The 20,520-nt window shown below is 38.4% G+C and overlaps 1 protein-coding gene across 5 annotated transcripts in view; it reads left to right on the top strand.

The window, feature by feature from the left end:
- Positions 1–20,520, top strand: part of MICU2 (mitochondrial calcium uptake 2) — a 163,196-nt gene that overhangs the window by 135,160 nt on the left and 7,516 nt on the right. For 4 of the 5 annotated variants that reach the window (XM_026073732.1, XM_026073729.1, XM_026073728.1 and 1 more), the window contains 2 exons: positions 2,031–2,093; positions 11,099–11,196. In XM_026073732.1, coding sequence (XP_025929517.1) covers positions 2,031–2,093; positions 11,099–11,196 — 161 coding nt within the window. The remainder of the gene's footprint in view (positions 1–2,030; positions 2,094–11,098; positions 11,197–20,520) is intronic. The other variant, XM_026073730.1, reaches the window with a different exon arrangement.

A 20,520-nucleotide genomic window follows, 5' to 3' on the forward strand; every position in this document is an offset into this window, starting at 1 on the left:
CTGTTTGAATTAGCCATTAGTGTATTACAGTGATGAACAGATATAAATATTAAACACAGATAAATGCTGCTAGGTGATGAAAAGAATCATGGAGCTGTTGAATACTCGAGTCTGTTGCTGGAGGGCAGAATTCTTATCCCCCTGTGAGTAGTTGCTTCATTGTGCTGGAAAAAATATTCAGACTACTGAAAATTATCATCATCTTTTTCCCAAGGAGTAGTTTCAAGAATCATAAGGATTTACATACAGTCTAAGAAAACAATAAATTAATCTTCCAGAACACTTACAAGAAAAATTATACTGTGTGTCTGTGTTCTTTAATATTCTCTACAGATTTTCTAAAGAGTCCTTTAAAAATAAAATCCAACAGAAAAATCATATTTTGTCTTTTCAATAAGAAAAAATGTTTGGAAAGTATTTGCAGCTGTATTTGTTATGTGTGAGCAAAAGATGGATTTTCCAGGTAAGAAAAATGTCATTTTTCAGTGTGAATATGGATGAACAGTTATGTTTTTATCCAGAGCTCTATACTGCTATTTTGCCCTCAAGAAATTCATAATGCTTTTCAATTGTCATTGTAATACTTTTCAATTGTTTTCTAATGACCAAAAATAAAAAGATTGTTGAGAAATTAGGAGGGACTAGTACTGTTTAATTGTCTTGTGACAGATTTAGACTTATATTTTTGATAAATATGGTCAAGGCATGCTATTTAAAAAATAAAAAAACTGTTGTGAAGAATGCAAAGACTCAGTCTGTTTAGAAGAAAAAAAAAAGCACATCAATTAGTCAAACTGTGAAGGCTGAGGGAAGACCTGTGGCAACATGAACAGTAAACAGAGTTCTTTCCTACCCACTACTCACAAGCCCATATTGCTTCTCTCAACAATGTGACAAAAAAAGAAAAAAAAAACCCTAAGAAGAGATTTGAAAAACACAAAGTAATGGCTATGTGAATTTGGTCATGGAATTTTTTCCCCATTGTAATGGACAGGGTGCGAAATGAGTCAGAAATGTTTGAGAAGCAAACTGGCAGCTTCACAAACCCTGAGCTTTAAAAGCCTCTTTCCTGAAGACTTCAAATCCAGAATGTTGTGTTTAGGTTCATATCTATACCTTAAATGTAATAAGTCCCTTGTTCTTTCATTTTTGCTGTCCATTAAGGAGTCATACAAATGACTGTGAAAGGTAGGTGTACCTTGTGCTATGTTAAATCACTCACCCTTGTGACAGTGTTGACTTCTCAAGCTAAAATACAGTCATCAAGAAAGCTTGCAACATGGGATGTTTCAGAAGGATATACTTAAGGTGCTCAAAATAAGCTACAAATCAGTGTACTCTCAATATTTCCTCAAAGCCTTATTTTGGAGGGTGGAAGTCATTTCAGTACTTCTTAAAATCTTGTTAGCTATCTCACTCAAGATTAGTTTATTTGTGTGGTGGAAGGGAAACCAGGACCAATATTAACCATATTCTGCTTAATGCTAGTTCTGAAATTGTTTGCTTACTTGATTAAATAATAATTTTTGTTAATTGTATAGTACCACGTTTAAACAGGCATGTTTTTCCTGTTTAGCAGATCTTGTCCTTTACAGAACCATGTAAAGATGCCTAGGAGGACAGTGTGAAAATCACAGAGTAACTATGTTACTCCCCAGATGTTCCCAGATATAATACCCCTGAATTTCAAGATCTTATGCAGTGAATGCCAACAGAAAAAATCTTCTTATACCAGAGAATCTCTTCTGAAAATAGAGTAAGCTTTGGGTAGCAAATAGAGGGACCATTTGATATGCTATGCTTGGCTGAATTAACCACACTAGATAAGACATTCCTAGCGAAAAATGTGCCTCAAATAGGAAAATATCCTTAAGTATGCAAACACTTTGTCATGACTAGAGAAACTTGCAAAAACATATTGAATTTATAATTAAGAGAAGGTGAAATTAATGCAAGTTCCTGAAAAAGGAGACGCTTGTAAGACCAAACTTATAATTCTCTTGTGTTTTGTCATGTTTAAACAAATACAGCTACAGAGAATCATTGGGAAGCAAGATGATTTGAAAACAGCTGGAAATGAGACAATATTCCAGGTATGAAATAGCCATGCATTTATTATTTTCTTTTGAAAGGCACTGTCATCTTTTCTGTGAACTTTGTTATTTTTTCAGAGCTTTTAGATGAATATATAAGCATCAGTGTTAGTGCTTCAATTAAATGAAAGTGCATGATGTGTCAGCTCTGCTTTCTAACTGGAGAAGAACAATGTTCTTCACTTCTGAATCTCCTGATGAAATATGTGCAATTAATGTATTTTATTACTGTGTAGGCACTTCATTATTTAGTTTCTGTAAGCCTCTTTTTCAAAGTAACTCTCTTATTTATGAAAAACTCAGGAAGAGCACTGTGTTGCCACGTGAGAAAAGACAACTTTCCAAATAAAAATCGATACCTTAAGCTTACCTAAGACAGTGCTGCTGATGCAGTAGCTGTTATAGTCTATATCAGCTTATTTTGAATTGGTTTGCACTGTAATTGCTGTTTGTGAGGTGACAAATGCAAGGATTGCTTTAGTTGGGTCCACTTCCAAAAAGAAAGGGCTTAAATCCAGACCAGAAGAAGAAGGAACCTTAGAATACAATCTTCCAACTGCATCCAAAGTTTCACTGGATTGCAGACCATTAGCAAGTGGCAAATGTATATCCTTGATGAAAGGAGCAGGTAAATCCTGCTCTCTTCTGGCTGTTTTCCCCCAAGTGCCACCAGTGCAACCTACCCTCTCCTTCGGGGAGTCTCTGCCAGCTCTCAGCTCTCCTTCAGGCTCTGCCCAACACAGAGACAAGCTAGTCCTTAGCACAGACTAGGTTGAAAGAGACTGAAAAATGGAGAGGGGGAGTCCTCAGCATGCTGAAAATGCCTCAGAAGAAGCTGATAAATTGGGGGGCAGGGAAAGAGTAAAGACGGATTAGCTCCATCTGTGACGATGAGATGGTATGCCTGCGTCGGCAGCACTGCTTCTGTTGCATGCTTAAATTGGATGATGTAGTTCAAGGATATTTTTCTCACCACAAACTTGCTTCCAGTCCTAAATTGAAAATAGATAATTAGGCAAGGGGCAGAGACTGCTAGTCTTGGAAGCATTCAATAAGAAACTTAGACATGGTTTATAAACCAACCATGCAGCAGCAGTGTCTGCAAAGAGTAGGTCCAGCTGTTGTTCTTTAGTTTTTCAGCAACCTGGGCAGGGGGGAAATGGAAGTGACAATATTGCTAGCACCTTTGATGTTTACTAGGCATAAACAAAAATTGTCTTTTGTTGCATGAAGGTATTGCTCCCTCRCTCTGCCTACAGAGATCTGTTGAAATTCGTTTGACTGAGTAACAGCCATCTCCTTTTTTTTGAATCTTTTCATCAATCACCAGATTAAAATAGCTAGGATTAATAGGGTTGTCTGCTCTTCAAAACCAATTTCAATTGAGACTTAACTGCCACAACAGTGAAAGGAAAAGGATCTTTATTCTGCATGAATGCACACTATGGTATAATATTTCCAGAGAAACTTTGATACAGCTGGACCGATTTAGCCATAAACACATAAGCTTATTGGAAGCTAATTAAATACCTGAGCCTGAATGTCTCTACTTTGGTTTTGTCTGTCTTTAAATTTCATCTTCAGAATTCTCAATTGAAAAAAATCTGAAGTTATTTTAATGAGAAAATATTATTTAATACAATTCTTAGCAGATTACAAATGGAATTATAGTCTATTCAAAAAATGAGTTAAATAATTCAGGGAGTACAGCTGTCTTGAAATTCTTCTGCTCTCTATGTTTCTATTTGACAAAGTCCAAATTATATTTTTCTTCTTTTTTTTAATTTTTACGTTGTTATCTATGTCTGTCTCTCACAAAAGACGTTATTTATAAGCAGTGAATCTGACTGTATATAATGTAGTGTCAATGCATATGTTTTTTTCCTCTTATTTCTAACATTTGGAGCAGTCATAGTATTACTTTCAAGCAAAGCAAGTAAAAAGTCAATACATAAAAATATGGCTTTTAAATTGGCAGTGTTCTTTGAAAGCTGAATTATTGCAACAGGAGTTTGGTGTTTAGGATATTTCTTCACTTCCACAATGCTGTCACAATTTGCATAAGAGTTTGCTGATCTTTCAAAATAATCCCAAGATTGCCTCTGATACCAGATGAAAATATGCCACTCACCCATGAAAATAAGTTTTGAGTCTGTTTTAAGTCTGTAACTTTATTTAACCACTAGGTTAGATATATCCAGGTATGTTCCCTGTTCAGTGTGTACCACTCATTCATTTACAGTTTGGAGATACCACTCAATATTTGTAGATATATCGTGTTAGGAAAAGGAAAAAAAGTTCTTGTTTGCTGTGCTCCTAGGATCCTTGTATCACTGGTTTTTTTACTGACGCTTTGAGTTACTTGCCTCAAGTTCAAAATTTTGCTGCTTAGTAATGGCCCTTGAACAGGACTGCAGTGGACTCAGTTGTCCAAATAAATATGGGATTTCAATTCAGGGATTTTCTTTTTCTAATTTTATTATTGATGCTGGAAGAAAAGCCAGAAAAATCTGTCTAGCTTTACTCTAACCAGTCTAGTCTTCAGGAAGTTCCTTGCTGATTTTTGCAGAGCGGGCGATCGGATTTACCCATAGTGGAGGCATGCACGCAGCGAAGGAGAGGTGCAGGCAGGCTTACACGGCTGAGAGCCTGGTTCTTTCTAACTAGACTGGAGAAAATGGTGCAGGAGGCAACAGAGGCAGTGACTGTCTCACCTCATCCGTCTTCCCCCTAGGCCAAAGGAAGCACATCTGGCTTCCCCATACAGCCTGTTTCATGCGAGACATCCTGCTGAGCGTTCGCACGTGCTTGGTGGAGGGGGTCAGGGCAGTCGCTTTGCCTGGAATAGCTGTAGGATGTTATAGGAAAGCGTGTGAGCTACAAGAGTTTGGTAGATTTTGGAAAAGGTGTTGCCCAGTTAACAGCCCTAGTTGCTTCTTTTCCTTCATGCCCCTCGTTTCTTAAAAGGGCAGCTGTAACAGTGTTAGGTGCATTGGCATTCTGGYAGTGAAACCAGCGCTAAGGTTTGCAGGTATCTGGAGTACAGCCCAGCYGTCTTGACCGAGAACTTTGCTCTTGGGCCCTTCAATTTAGATTAATGAATTAACAAGCAGTTTCGATACCTCTAATTTGTGTAATGGCTAAAGTTAGAAATTAATTTTAGTTACTATTAGGAAAGGAATGACTCTCAATACAGAATGTTCTATATTTGTTCTTAAAATGGAATTCATGTTAGGAAATATTATATGCTATGTCTAGTTTCCAAATGATTAAGCATATGGTTCTGAATTCCATAATGAGCACATTTTCATACAAAGTATCTCATTTGCATGTTTTGTAAAACATTTTTACTAGTACTTCAGGACACAGCTGTTAATCCCTTTTAAACAGAAGCTTTTGAACTAAAATTCAGTCTGACTATACACAGTATACTTTTAGATGCATCCACAGTATACTTTTAGATGCATCCGTGGATATTTTCCTATTGATTTTCCTATTGATTATGCATCAGTTGTTTTAGCTTGTCTGCTTTGGGGCGGGGGGGGTCCCAAGCTTGCTGAATGACATTAGTCATTCATACATTTGTCATCACTTACCCGGTCAGCAGCAGTTTTTATACTTGGACATGAAGCCTTCAGATATTTTAGCATTGCAATGCATCTCCTCAGCCACAGGGACTGTGTGGGCCATCTTAACCTGTCTGTCTGCGCTGAATTTCTAATAAATTTAAAGCTTTATATCCATTGCTTCAAAGTCTGCAATGCCCTGGGCCCAGAATAGCTAAAGACTACCTAAACTGAAGGGAGGAAGGGAGGGAATCTCTGCAGCACACAGAATTTTCCAAGAGTCTGGTCCAAGACTAAAATGAATATTACCCCAAAGCCGTGTCATAAATCTTGTCACCTTTCACGTCAGGTGTAAGGCACATTTCTTTGACCTGTCTTCTCCAATGTAAACATGTATGATTTGTATCAGCAGGTTAACACTGAATTCTGCTGAAAAGTTTTCAAATACTTTAAATGAAGGAGCGTTGCTGTGTTCCTGCATACTTTAAAGGAAGCTCTCCAGGCAGGTAAACCCCATAAAGGACCAAGGCTCTGTGGTAGTTAAAGACATTAAAGCTGTTAAAAAACAGCTGGGTCATTGTTTTACCTCACAGACAAGGAAATGATTTTATTTTTGCAAGTGCTCTGATGACATTGTAGCCTCAAGAGAGACAAAGAAACATCTTTCTGACACCATCCTATGTACCTATTCTGCAAGTACGTTGAATTTGACTTTGATAGTGAAATTTCTCTCCCGTGAGAGTGTATCTAGAACCCCACTGTGATTACCATCACTTTGCTTTCCATTTCACAGATGTGTGAGACAAGGTTACTCGTTTAATCTCTGCTACTTAGCCTAGTCTGAAACCCTTTAAATTATATAGCTACAGAAGCTAGATATCAGTGCGGCCTTGTGACAGGCCGAGGAAGATGCACAATCTGGCCGTACACTAACAGCTCTAGTCCTTGATTCCGAATTGTAAATATCTATTCCTAATCTCTCAAGTCTAAATGATGCATTTAGTTATAAAATTAATTGGAATAAACTGGCAATGCTGCACATGAGTAAGTATATGCAGGGGGCATTCTGTGATAATAGAAACTTCAGAAGGCAGCCAGACATGGGATCCTTGGGAACACGTACACACCATGAGAGGGGGAAATTGGTCACAGTCGATCTAGTCTGCTTTAGCCTGGAGAGCAAAGAGATTTAAGCAGGCTGAGAATGCTTATGGTTTGCCTTTGAGGCCAAATTAACATTAATCAAAAGAATGTGCTGCTTAGAGCATAGTATCTCCTGAGGGGGTTCCTAGTTACAAATTCTCTGCTTTGTATGGAAATGAATATTTTTAAAATATGGCATGATAGGGAGACAGAGATTGCATTTTTGTGAGGGGCTGTGCCCAACTGAGTGTGGAAAGTGCTTTCCCCAGCTACCAGCATTGTACCAGTCAGATCGCCTCCAGCTTCACAGCGTGCAGTGCCATTCCCTGACTGCCTGACGCAGTGAGGTTTGGTCCCTCTCAGCCTGCTGGCAGCAAAACTAGTTTGAACTTGTTCATATTTTTATCATAAAGTATTTCCCAAAACATTTGCTCCCAGATAAGCTTTTAGCCTGTGTGGCTGGAAACCTTTTTTATCCTGTATATCCTGATGAATTGATGGAGAACTCTGGGTGACGTGCTGAAAGCTGAAAGGACATTAATGTGAGAAGAATGAAGTTACATTTTCTGCCTTGCTAAAGGCACTAACAGGACAACCCACCAATTCCATGGCATTAGTTGTCACTATAGAACAACTAATCCTCGAGTAGTGGGAATGCCAGATATTGTTAAATGCTAGATACAGATTGTTTGTTGTTTCGAAAATCGTCCATCAGATCTCTTCTCAGGTATTGTCTGTTATACCCTCTATAGAAAAAAAATATACACAGTTTAGCCTGTTCGTACCAGATCTGATATATTCTTGAAGCCTACCTAGTGAGAAAGTGCTTTGCAGTGCATTAATACATTGGTATAGATTTACAGGATTAAAGCTGATACATCATAAAATTTTATGCTGTTCATTCTGGGGCCCGCTTTAAGCTGTCTGGGCTTTGCCAGAAAGACTGGTGCTGGAGACCTGGATCTCCCAGTCTTGCTAGTTTGCCTGTCCAGTTACAATTCTTTTGACTAGCTGTACCTAGTAGGATTAATATCATAATGGATATATCTTCAGAAACTACTTCTCAGAACTGAATTTGGGGATATGTCCCAACATCTTGGAGACTCTCCAAATTCATAGAAAGCTTCATTCTCTCAAGCAGTGCTTGAGGCTAAACTGCTTAGATTGAAGACTAGATTGCCTCCAGGGATAGCAGCCTGACCTAGCAGCTGAAAAACAAGTAACATTTCAGAGAAGAGGCCTCTCAGAAAAATTTGGAAAGATTTGGTCTTAACTTTAGAAAGATTCAGGTCATCGATAGCAGATAGAAGCTAAGATATTTTTCTCCTTGACTCTCCTTTCTTTTCTGTCCCAGTTCTTTATTTGCTTACTGTCTATCTTAACCAAAAAACTTAAATCCAAAATATGTGTTATTTTTAAATTTTCTACCAAAACAAGACATGGCATAGTTAACATCATCTTCCAGGAAGCAAGTAAGAGAACAAGGAACATATTACAGACTTTAATAATTGCCAGTCATGCCTCTAGTGCATTCTGCAATGAAAGGTGGTAAGAGTCAAGAGACAGTCAGTCTATTAACAGTTCAGATGTGTTTTGAAAATCAGTTAGGTACATTATTCTGAAAACCCATCTCACTAAGTGATAAGTTTCTTCTCAGTGGCACCTGTTACTACTTGCTGCAGTATCAGGTCATAAATGTCAGAAGCTCAGTGGAGAGCTACAGGATTAGGTCTGCGCTGTGACTCAGTGTCTGCAGCATGCGACTTCTATTCTACCAGTCTGTGTAACATAAAAAAGAAATAAATGTGTTATCTGATCTTGTTTAAAATGGAAGAATTGCATAATTTAGCAGTTCATGATGCTTTTGAAAAGTGTACCAGGAGTTAAAATTACTCTAGAAATGTAAGCTTATATTTATAATGTGTACACACGTGTTCATTAGTTCATATAGGCTTGTGTGGCATCAGAGCTTGGTCTCTGGGATTCTTTGTTTGAACAAGTGGACCTAGGACACATCTGAGCTCCCTGATCTAGACATATGTCCACACCCCAACCCATGCTCACATCAGGGTAAGACTCAAAACTTATCACTATCGCTTCTCTGCTCTGTGCCTGAGCTTCCTTTCTGCAAGCTCAGAAAGGGGCTGTGGGACACCTGCCAAGGGCTGAAGCCACCAGACACACCAGAGTACAAAATTTCACTGAATTTAGATGGTGGCTCTGTGACTGAAAGTTGCAGTCTGGTCTTTTTTACAGCTTTAAGATTAGGTTACCATTTCACTCTCATTGCCAAGAGAGACATTCCAAGTGTAAGTTATTCTTTTACCTAAGCTCAGGAGGGTGAGGTGTTGGAAATATTAATAGAGCTCTCATTATCTTCTAACAAAGATTTGTCATGTTGGTACTAATTTATACAGTTCAGCAGCAAAAGCTCCTAATGATTCCGTGGACAAAAAGGAATTATGTACTAACATGTACTTTAATTTAATAGCATTAACCCTAGTGAAAGAAATTTTTTTGAAATTTTACCCTCAAGCTGTAGTCTCTCTGGTTTCCTATTGCATATTCTGTTTTAAAGAAATGTACTGTTTTGTAGTTTTAAAATATATTTAACTCTAACATAGTGCTTGGACATCTGCCAGATCCACCTTGGAATTTCAACTGATAAAGAGGGTAGCCAACAAGTAGGTGCATATTTGTTATAAATCCAGGGATAGGCTTTGTCATCTTAGATAAGATGAGATAGGTATTGTTTGTATGTCTTCTAGCTTATAACTACAGAAACCTGAATAGAAGAAAACCTTTTTCTGTTGCAGACTTAGTTTTTAACATTACTTAAACCTTGTTTTTCAGCATGCTTTCAATGCAACACTGATTTCGATATGGAGTCATAGTTAAATATGAGTTACTAGAAACATTAAATCATGTAATCAGGAGTTCAGCTCTAAAAGTTACTTCAGCAAATCTATTTTTTTGCATTTTTCAAGTCTCCTTTAAACATGTAAACCAAAAGCACAAAAAGCAGATGAGAAATTTCCTATAGTGAGAAATGTGTTGATTCTCCTCTGTTTCTTCCTACAAAACCTTGCATTCTGACATAAATAGTTTGGGTTTGACTTTCAAATAAGCATACAGGAATCTATGTATCAGTCTCCTTCGTAACCTGAACTGTTTAAACTTGAGAAGCATGGACCTTGTGGGTATTTAAATATTCTTTGCCTACTGTTAAATGTTAAAGTTCAATAAGTGCAGTTTGCATATGACTTGAAAGGTTTTTTCTAGGTTCATTCATACTTACTTCCTACCACTGGCATTTAGTGAATTGTGATTTGCAGGTAGAAATGAGGAATGTTACCTCTTTAATGATAAAATATTGTGTCACATATGCAGTAAGCATGAAACGCACAGTGGACTAATGGGACTTGTTATTGATGATGCTGAAAGCTAAATAACCATTAGTATTAAATCTTATGAATAGACTCTTGTCTTTCATCTTACCTCTTCAGCCAGATAAAAGACACAGAGGCTATTTAGATGTCATAAGAATAGTTTGTTGAAATCCCTCCAGACTTAAAAAAAAAAAATCTCTCTTCATGTTTCTTAGTGTTTTGTTGCGTTCAAAGAAATGCCACTATGTTAGTGCTGAAAGAAGAACAAAACAGATATCCAGCATTATGTGTGGTTTTAGGCTTGTTAAAGATGCTGATAAAGATTTCTGAGTTGAAATAATGTTCATCCTTTTTCTGCAGAACTCTTTTTATCAGATTAAATAAAATTAGAAAAATTAAGAAAATTGAAATATGGCAAGAAGCCATATAAAACATATTACAATAGAATACTGTGAATGTGTTTTTCTAGTTTGTTCCATAACTAAGTCATGAATGTATTTACAGAACAGAGTTTGCAAATGGCTGGAACAAATCTGAAAGATCTGATTAAAACACTTTTTTTACAAAGATGTTAACTTTTTAACATCAGTATTCAGCTAAGTGTCAAGTTTTTAAAAAATATAACTAGCAATCTTCTAAGTTCTAACAACATACACAAAAGGTAGTTATAAAATGTATTCAGTCTTTGTATAGAATATATTAGAAGCAGAACATATAATGCATTGTTTCTCGTTCATGTGGAGGAATTATGCAGCTCTGAGATTCGTTTGAGATAGCTTTGGGAACAGTAATTAAATTACAATGGTATCTTGTAAAATTCTAGTTCAAAATATTTCAAGATTTGTGTTGAATAGATAGCAATAGTCATTCAATGCCTAGTAATTAATCGTAGTTTTTCATTTTATAGGGAGCAGAATTGGAAGGCTCTGGTGTTAATACCATGTTACTGGTACATTTCTTTGGAAGAGAAGGAAAAGAAAAGCTTCGGTATTCTGAGTTTTTCAGGTACTTTTTCAGATACGCAAGTCTAACAGCAACCAATCCTATTCCTACTCTCTCTACTTTGCACTAACACAGGGATTAATCTGACCTCACACTGAGCTGGTTCAGAAAGTTAAGCAGGTAAGCAAGCAGGAGGCTATTCATGATTTTGCATGGTTAACTTTCTAGTTTAGCTCCTGGAGTCTGCTCTCGGCAGGAGAAGCTGAGCACCGTGATGAGCTCAAAAGCAGCAGTGGGGCTGGAGGTCATGAGAGCTGGGACTACCGTTCTTGGCAGCTGTTTGATGGCGTAGCTTCAGACAGTATGGCTCAGGAGCATTTTTCTTCTTCTTGGTCAAATCATCAAAAAAGTGACTGCTAATCAACAAAAAACATTTGAGACCTACACCCTGCCCCCTCTCCCCCGCTCTTATGGTAGGATACAGGCAACTTCTGTCCTCACTTCAAATTCCAGCTTCTGTTCAGACTTTAACCATGCCTTTTCTTTTACCCTTTGAACTACTTTTGCAAGGGGACTGTGCAGGTACTTCATGGCACTCAAGTCAGAACTCAAATTAAGCCAGAAAGTAAACACCACATCCGACTGAAACTGCAGTGAAATAGTGACCATTGTTCCCTGAAGCATGTGACAGTCAATCTCATACCAGTCTATTTCACTGTAAGCTTTGTAAAATCAGAAGTTAATAAAAAGTTCTAAGTTTGATATAGGGAGTCATTCAGTTTATACATCACATACATTTCAGAAATATGCTGTTATTCTTGTCTACATCAGAGTACGGAGTTCTGCTTTGGTTGCTTTCAGTTTGAAAGCCCAGTGGTGTATCAGCTGCTGGTGTTTTAATTGGATGAGATTCTTTCTTCCAATTTTTATTTCAATCAGTAACGATGACCACCACCTACACAGCATCACAACTTAACTGCTTAAAACCCTCCATTAGTTGGGAGATCAGTTTCTCCCATATCAATTCAAGACATATCTTCCCATGTGAACTTGAGCCCAGAATCCAAATGCACACTCTTTCATTGAGATAAATGCAAGCTAAGTGCCTAAATACCTGCATGCATCCTGACACCTGTCTTGTAACACAATATCAAGAGATTATCTACATTACTAGTACTTTTTCTACAAAAATAATCAGTTGTTTGTGATCTGTGAAAATAAATCAGGATAAAATGTTTATTTCAAGTTATATTCAGAAGCAGGGGAATCTGTATCAGCTCTCTTAAAAATGGATGTTGTTGCAATCAGTAGAGGTTTGGGGAAAGCCAAAATAAAAAAGGAAGAGTGACAATTTTCTTAACACTACAGTGTTCCCCTCCATTGACTCAAGCACATACCAGTCTTCAAATAAACAACCTTTCTCTTCTGAAGACCATGACTCAATAGAAAGCTAAATGAGTAAAATAAGTTTAAGATGCCTGCAGCTCCCTTTTCTATACCATAGGTCCTCTAAATGAAACAAAAGACAGAGAGCACCAGTAAAAGGTTGTGTTTGCATATACAGTGTAAACTGGAATGCCTCAGGTTTTAGATAAAATCCTACGTTGACCCAATGAGGCATGACACTGATAAAACTATGCACCTAATACATTCAGAACATGCAGGTTAAAGACCTTTGCCTACCACACAGATAGAGGCCTGCAATCAAAATCAAACTCCCACATCTTGCTCTTAAATTTTGTGGGATAAGTGTAAGGTTTAATGCAGGTAATTTTTCAACAGTGGCAGTTATTTTTCATGGAGTTGGAATGTGCCTCTTTATCACTGCGTATACACTCCATGTCAGTTGCAACATGACAGCCAAGTTTGTTTAACAGACAGAAAGGTGAATAAAAGGATCAGTGTCTTTTTAACCTGTGCGAAGATATCACTTTTCACATGATTTTATTTGCAAGTAAATCAAGCACATCATTTCTGGGTTCCTATTGTTCAGAGAAAATGTGATTTCTGTCTGATGGCCGCTCATAACATTTTACCTTACACGGGAAGCTATTGTTGGCTGTTTGATCAAAGTGCCATGCTGTTTTTACAAGAGATGACTGATGAGCTGTACAGACATAGATCATTGTCAAAAGCAGAAAATAATGATGGTGAATGCTTTTATCATTTTCCAAGTTCTTGCTTAGAAAGCCTTTCATTGATCAGTGTAGTACCTATTAGAAAGTAGGGATGATTAAATTTGATTAGGACACACTAAAACTTGTCACATTACTTAAATATACAGATAGCACTGTGCTGTAGAGTCCCTGAAACTAAAAAAAAAAATAATCCAGGAATGCTTTCTTTGTGAAATTTCATTGTACTTATAAGGGAATTCAGAAAGCAGAGACTAATGTTCTCACCTCATTACTTACATATATTTTACTCATGCTMCCTTTTCAGTTTCTCTGGCTGACTTTAAAATATCCTTTTGTGAGTGTGTAACCATCTGTATCTTCATGTACACCAATGATGTCCAGCCCTTTTAGCCCACAGTCCAATGATTTAAAAAATATCAGAGGGCCACAGTCAATATATCAGGGCAAATAATTTGCCCTTTTCTGCTTTCTTTGCATTCAGATGGCACAAAGAAGACAGAAACCCTCTACAGCTCTTCAGGCAACGTAGAGCTGCTCTAAGCCAGCTCTGGTGCCTCCTTCCCACAGCCCCAAAGACAGGCAGCACATTGACTGGAGAGAGGCAAAATGTTTAAGCATGCAGTGCTCCTGCTGTCTCCACCTGGTGTGTGGTTCTTTGGAAGTCATCATAGATGGTGCACACAAGGACAGTCCCCAAGCTGCTTTTTAGTGGACATAAGGAAAGAGACCATGAAACAGAAGAAAAAAATAACATTTTTAGCCTTTCTTGAGCTGCTGTGTGTATGGAAGTAAAGAAGTAATCTTTTCATAGGTATTTTGTGTCCAGTCAAGCTCTTTTCTCAATATCATGCAGAACATAGTCAAAACAGCAGAGAAAGCTGCTCCTTTTCTTTCTCTGTTGAGCAGCTTGCATCTAGTGGTGGGATTCCTGCTTCATTCTGCAGCTTCCCCTGTGCCTGCTTAGAAGTTGTGGAAGCAATCAAGGAAGCACAATCCTATGTTTTTCCTATAGGAACAAGGAGGTTTCAAAGGTCTTAAAGCTTAAGATCTTAATCTTCTTGATTCAAGGAATACGTGTTCAGCTCAAAAGTGCTACACAATTTCTTGCCAGCTACACTGTCCTTAATGTCACCATTCAGAACTTCGAAAGCAACAGCTGGTTTCCCTGGCAAAAGTTAGGCAGTGTTAATCTAAATTATTCTGAAGTAAGTTTACATACATCACTAGTAAAGGTGGTGCCTCCTAGTCAAACACAACTGGAATGGTTGTTCTTCTACAACAGTTTAAGATGGTATAGAACAACATGCACAAAGCCTAAAATGATGTAACAAGGGTTAATGTAATGCAAGAAGCTGTAAGCAGGTCACACTTTCTTCTCAGAAGACCTGAAAAAAATTCAGTTTCAGGCAACCACCACTGAGTTTTACAACTCAGCAATAATGTCAGCCTCTAATACCAAGCCCTGTCTTACAAAATGTCAGATTTCAAACATGAAGCCAGAAAGTCATTGGAATTCCAGGCTTTTTTTCATGCATGGTAGTTGTCCCTATTTTTTGAGACATAGAAACCATTTGGGGGCTTTTCCTTCCAAAAGCATTTCACTTGCGCTTTGAATTTCAGCAGTGCTTTATGTATTCTTTTTTCTTCTTTCTGGGTAGAAAGCTAAATAGTCTTCTAGGTATAGCAAGTATTTCTTCTTGACAGCCACCTTTTTTTTCTGAAAAAGTCCCTTACTGATCTTATTTAAGCATGTCTAATCCCAAATAAAAGAGGAGACAGTAATTTACTCCCAAAAGAGTTTACGACTGCTATGATTTTTTTTTGTAATCTGTCCCTAAACAAGCTTAAATCTCTCACAATCCACTTGAAGGAAAGGAAGGGGGAAAAAAAAGGAAAAAGGAAGAAGTGCAAAGTATGGAAAGAAAAATACAAAAAACTGTAATGGCTGTATTTTTTTCTGGTTTACAAATGGCTTACAGAGATTGTTTTCTGGTATGGTTAAAAAATGGGCATTTTTCAAATCCTTTTTACAGTGTTTTCTTACTTGATTTGTTGCTTCAAAACTTCATATACATTAATAGAATTGTGCACCAGAAATATTCTTTATTCATTGTTTCGTCTTTATTTTTTGCCTTAGCTCAAAGACCACTAATTGTATGACCGTACACAATCTTTTCTTCACCTGTCGTGTTCTGCTCTTTCAGTATTCTGAAATTCCTTGTTACGTTTCATTTGAAGTCTTTCATATAGGAAACCAGAATGATCTAGAAAGGACCACACTGCTAGTGCTGAAACTTGGTGCTTTTCCGTGTTTATGCTGATGCACGGATGCAGAATCTCTTCCAAGTAGCCTCATCAAGCAGTAATGCAGCAGTGCTTTTGCTGTGATGATAGTTTGTACATTTGTGGTGATTTTCATCTAGGGATTTAGAAGTGCTTTGCAAAAACAGATTTATGGTTGCCCCCTTACTTGTCTGTGTGTACATATACACACAGATACAAGTATATGTATGTACATAAACCCCCAGCACACTTAGAGATTACATCACATGTAGCCAGTATCAGACAGTGAGGAAATGGAAGAGATGGGAGCAAAATCTGGCTTCATGATTATGTATTCATATCATAACTGAATTTGAACATTTCCTGGATAGTTAGTAATAAGGTTAAGAAGAATCTCCATTTCTTCCTTTCCTATATACCTACCAGAGGAATAGCTTGATTAGTTTCTACGGAATGTTTATAAATGCAAGTGAGTAGTTTTGTTATGTTTGAGTTGGAAACATTTGAGGACATTAAATCAAAGTGCTTTTTTGCTATAATTCTGAAAACCGTGAGATTCATCAACTGTCTTGCGGCTTGCAAAACCGAATTTATGAGCATGTATCTGAAGTTCTATAAAGCTTATGGTCAAGTCCACATTAGATTTTCTATATTCTGTTTGGAAAGTCAGATTTGCAAAGAGGCAGCCTGGCAGCTGGATTGTAGCAGTCCTTTCCTGCAGAGGGGACTATCAAATCTTCAACAGGACTCCAGTGTCCAAAGATGAGCCTCAGCTGAGTTCAGATGCTGGCGTGATGTATCCATGACAATCTTTGTTGTTACGTTTCCTTCCTGCAGATTACTGCCACAGGCACTGGTCAGTTCTGTATTTGAGTATTAAAGCTCTGTACAAACTTTCAGTACAGGTCAATAGGTGTATGAAGGGAAGCTTTTCCTAACCTTTCCTTTTGTGCTCCTTCTGCTACTTTGTGTGCCATAAGGAATATACAAAGCTAGCACTTCATTTCAACATCTCAGGGTGGAGGGAGGATAACTGGATTCCTGAGGTCCCCCCACTTTTATTACATTTTCACTTCTCTGAAAGGTGAGTTGCCAGAAAGTCTTGAGAGACTCCCTCTTTCTATAGATTTGCAAAGCATATTACAAAATGAGGGCTTAAATCCTGATAAGGTTTCTGGAGGCTGTTGTAACAGGATAACAAATTTGGCCGTTAGCCTTCAACGTGGGTGTTTTTAAAGAGTGTGGATAAAGCAGGTTATCTTAAAGTGCTGTCTGTTCCCTGCCTTTTTACCATCTTAAAAATTAAGGATTTACCTTTTCTTTTTTTGTAAACTCAGTTTTTGTAAACTCAGGACTTGCTTTTATTGTCAGCTACTGTAGTGTAAGAGTATTCCCAGTGTAATTACTCTGGAGTTGTACAGCATTTTCTGAGATCACAGTCCTCTTCCCTGTTTCTAGTTCTGGACCCCTGGACCCTTTAGAAGTCCATGGCCAAGCTCCTATTGACTTCAGGAGAGCAGGATTTTCATTTCTATTCTTGTTTTTCCTAATATCTGAAGAAATTTGAAGGAATTTCCAGCAGAAGTTCATCACATTGTGATCCAGCAGGTGCAAAAGCAAATATCTCTAGTAGTGTCTTAGGCATATAAGTATCAAGCTTTACTTTCTAACTAGAAAGTTATTAAAAATAACTTTTAATAACTTTCTCTAAAAAAAAAACTCATTAGGATTTTTAACTCTCACATCTGGGAATAAAAATGACCTAGAATGCTGATGCGATGATTCATATTATTGTAATTTTTGTAATATAGGAGACTATCACATCTGAATTTTAAATTGCATGGTTCAGCTTCTGCTCCAAGTAGCATTTAGTACTGCATGAAATCTTCCCACTCCGCCTTGCCAGGAGCAAGCCTACAAGTTGAAATGAAATATCCATTAAATATTTTGTACCTAAATAAGTAATAAGTGAAGCTCCCCTCCCTAATCTGAGTAGTGCAGTAAGATATGTAGTTATCAGGCAATAGGAAGTATGCAGTATCATTGCCTCAAGGCAACTGGAATGGGCAAAAAAACAGGCCTGAGAAAAGGCRGTGAAAACCCACAGTGGGACAGGGGAAATGCAACACTTCATTCTCTGGCAGGCCAGAAGAGGGTGCAGAAGCAAGTGCATGTTAAAAATGCCACAGCCAAACCTTTCCCTTTCCTCTTTGGGTCTGTTGCACCTTTCAGCTGGCTGATGTGTGTGGCTACATGGGCCACCTGGTTTCTTCCTCAGCACGTAAAAATGCTTGGTCTTTCAGCTCTCCTGCCTTTATTTGGTATGGCCAAAGCAGCCAGTGAGCAGACTGCTGTGGGTCTTCTGCTTAAGTAGTATCTGCAACTGTAGCATGTAGAGAAGATGGAAGAACATGACCAGGACAGCTAATATTTGAGACTTGCTCCCCCAATAAATAACTCATACTTTAAATAACAAAGGTGTGTCCACCTTTCACAGACTAAAAGCCAGGAAAATAAAACACATGGTGTCTTGTTTCCCTATATCCACGGTTTAGGCATATTTCTGAAAGTGATCTCCCTTTCAGCAGCAATTCCTTCCCTAGACCAAGCATTAAATGGGTTGGAGACTACAAAGGTGCAGCTATCGTTCTGCGTGTTTTCTGTTGTGACTTCCAGACAAGCATAAACCATGTCCCGGATCCTACCTGCTCCTCAGACCTTGCCATACACACTCAAAATGCAGCAAAGCGATCCTGGTCCAGTCTCGGCTGGACTGACCCCCTGCCTGGTCTACACCGATCCCACCTGCCTCTGGGGGAGGCCCCTCATGATGTTGGTCCTTCTTACCTGGTCAGCCAGGACAGATATAGTGGATATAAAAAATGGTCTGAGGATCACGGTCTTCAAGGTAGAGAGCAGCCAGTTTCTGATAGGCTTCAGGGGCAACAGTTCTCTGAGTTCCCCCAGCCACAACTGCTTCTCCTAGCAGCATGGCCTATTATATACGCTGATGTATTTTGTCCTAACCATCTTTATCCACACCCCAGAGATAGCCAGGGACTCCTTCACCCTGTCACCCTTCCACCAGCCCATCCCTTATGGCCGTGCTCTGCCCTACCCTAGACCAAGTGGTAGTCCCTGCCTTCCTCTCTCCTGCCAGCTGAAACAGTGGCATCTCATTGGGGCTGTACAGAGCAGTGGGACTGCTGAGCAGGCTGGCAGCTCTTCTCCATCCCACGCTGGTTGTTGGCTGGCCAGAAGCAGCAGTCACCTCATTAGCTTAGCTGCAAGGGCAGGAGCTGCGTCTGAAAACTAAAGCATGGTTTGCAAGCTACAAGGAAGCTTTTGCAGCTCTGTAAGACAACGGGCCTCTCCTTCACATCTGCCGACCAAGCAATTCCTTTGGGATTTTATCCCCTTGTGAGAGGGAGTAAGGGGACTTGAAAGTGAGCCAGGTCTTAAGGTGGACTGTGGAGGAATATGCCTCAATTATTGACTATGTTGTGGAAGCCTTATAAACCTACTTTACTGGACCAGATAGATGTCCATATAAAATAAGAGAGCATGCCATACCCCTCCTCGGTATTGCATTAATAAAACTGTAGCCTGCCACTTAAAATCACTTCCACTGTGAGGCTTTCATTTATCTGCATGCCCTGAGCAATGAAGCATTTGTTCAGGCCCTTTATTTGTATGTGCAGCTCTAATTATTGTGGAAGAAAATACAAGAGAGAGCTTATGCTGCAAAAGCAGTCTTCAGCTAACCCCTTACAGATTGCACACAGTTTCAAGCTACTAATTGTCCAAGTGATCTCATTAAAGAACTAAAGATAGTTGTACRGACTAAAATGCCTCAATTTCAGGGAAAAGAATTCAAATCCAGTGAGGCCATGCAAATACTGACAAGCAAATGAGCCTCTACTCATTTTTGCTGCATAGACACTTAGCTGTCCTCTTTTCCAACTAATTGCTTTGTCTCAGTATAGAAGTATTTCATTCCTTCCTATCAGTAATTATTGCAACTCACTAAAGCAGGGTTCTTTTGTTACAGTAGGGACATTCTGGCAAGCGTCATTGTTTTTTTAGCCTTTACTTCCACTAAAAAATTATCACTTATTTTTACATTGCCCCATTTCTAAGGTAAGAATTATCAAATAGATCACACCATTGTTTTCTGCTTTCTCCAAATTTGTATCAGGCCAGAAGGAAGGATAATGGCCATGTAAACCAAACTGCAACTCAGAGCTACAGCTCTGCTTATAGTGGTAGCTTCTGTGCCTGCAGGTTGCTACTTGCTTCATGTGTTACTCTCTTTTTCTCCCTAAAAAAAAGATGTATCCTAAAAACCTTGATACTCACACCTCCCTTTTTCAGACAGTTCTCTTGTTACCTTCCCAAACACCTGTGACATCATTTTCTACCCTCTTCCAAACTCTGCACATGTCAACTGTAATCCTCTTTAATCCATTCTCTCATGAGTGCAGACCTGATTTGCCAAACCCCTCTCTGCAGTTATAATCTTTGAGGCTTTTAGTCATCTTTTCCTGTATCGATGAGTTCAATTTTCCTTTTTTTTCTGTCACCTTTCTAGTTAGGGCTTATGTTGTTTGTGATTATTAGAGCCTCATCTTTCTAAGCATTTTCCAACCTTGTCATTCCTCTCTGACTAATATGAAATTTCATAAATCATGTGTTGGGCCTTTAGTTATTGTGTCCTTTTTCATTCATTCATTCATTTTAATACTGCCTCTTCAGTAGTTTTATCTGATTATCTGCACATTTTTCTTTCATATGCAAAAACTATATGTTAGGTGCATCTGTAAATTATCTTACCAGCAGCAAGCTATGTACATAGACTTAGAGAGCACCCTACTGGTATAATTACTGAAATGCAGCAGTGGAAACAAATCAGTACCAACAGGTAAAATTACATCAACAACATTTTAAACACTGATGTAGATAGTAT

The sequence above is a fragment of the Apteryx rowi genome, unplaced genomic scaffold, assembly GCF_003343035.1.
Source record: "Apteryx rowi isolate R43461 unplaced genomic scaffold, aptRow1 scaffold_376, whole genome shotgun sequence".
NCBI lineage: Eukaryota > Metazoa > Chordata > Aves > Apterygiformes > Apterygidae > Apteryx > Apteryx rowi.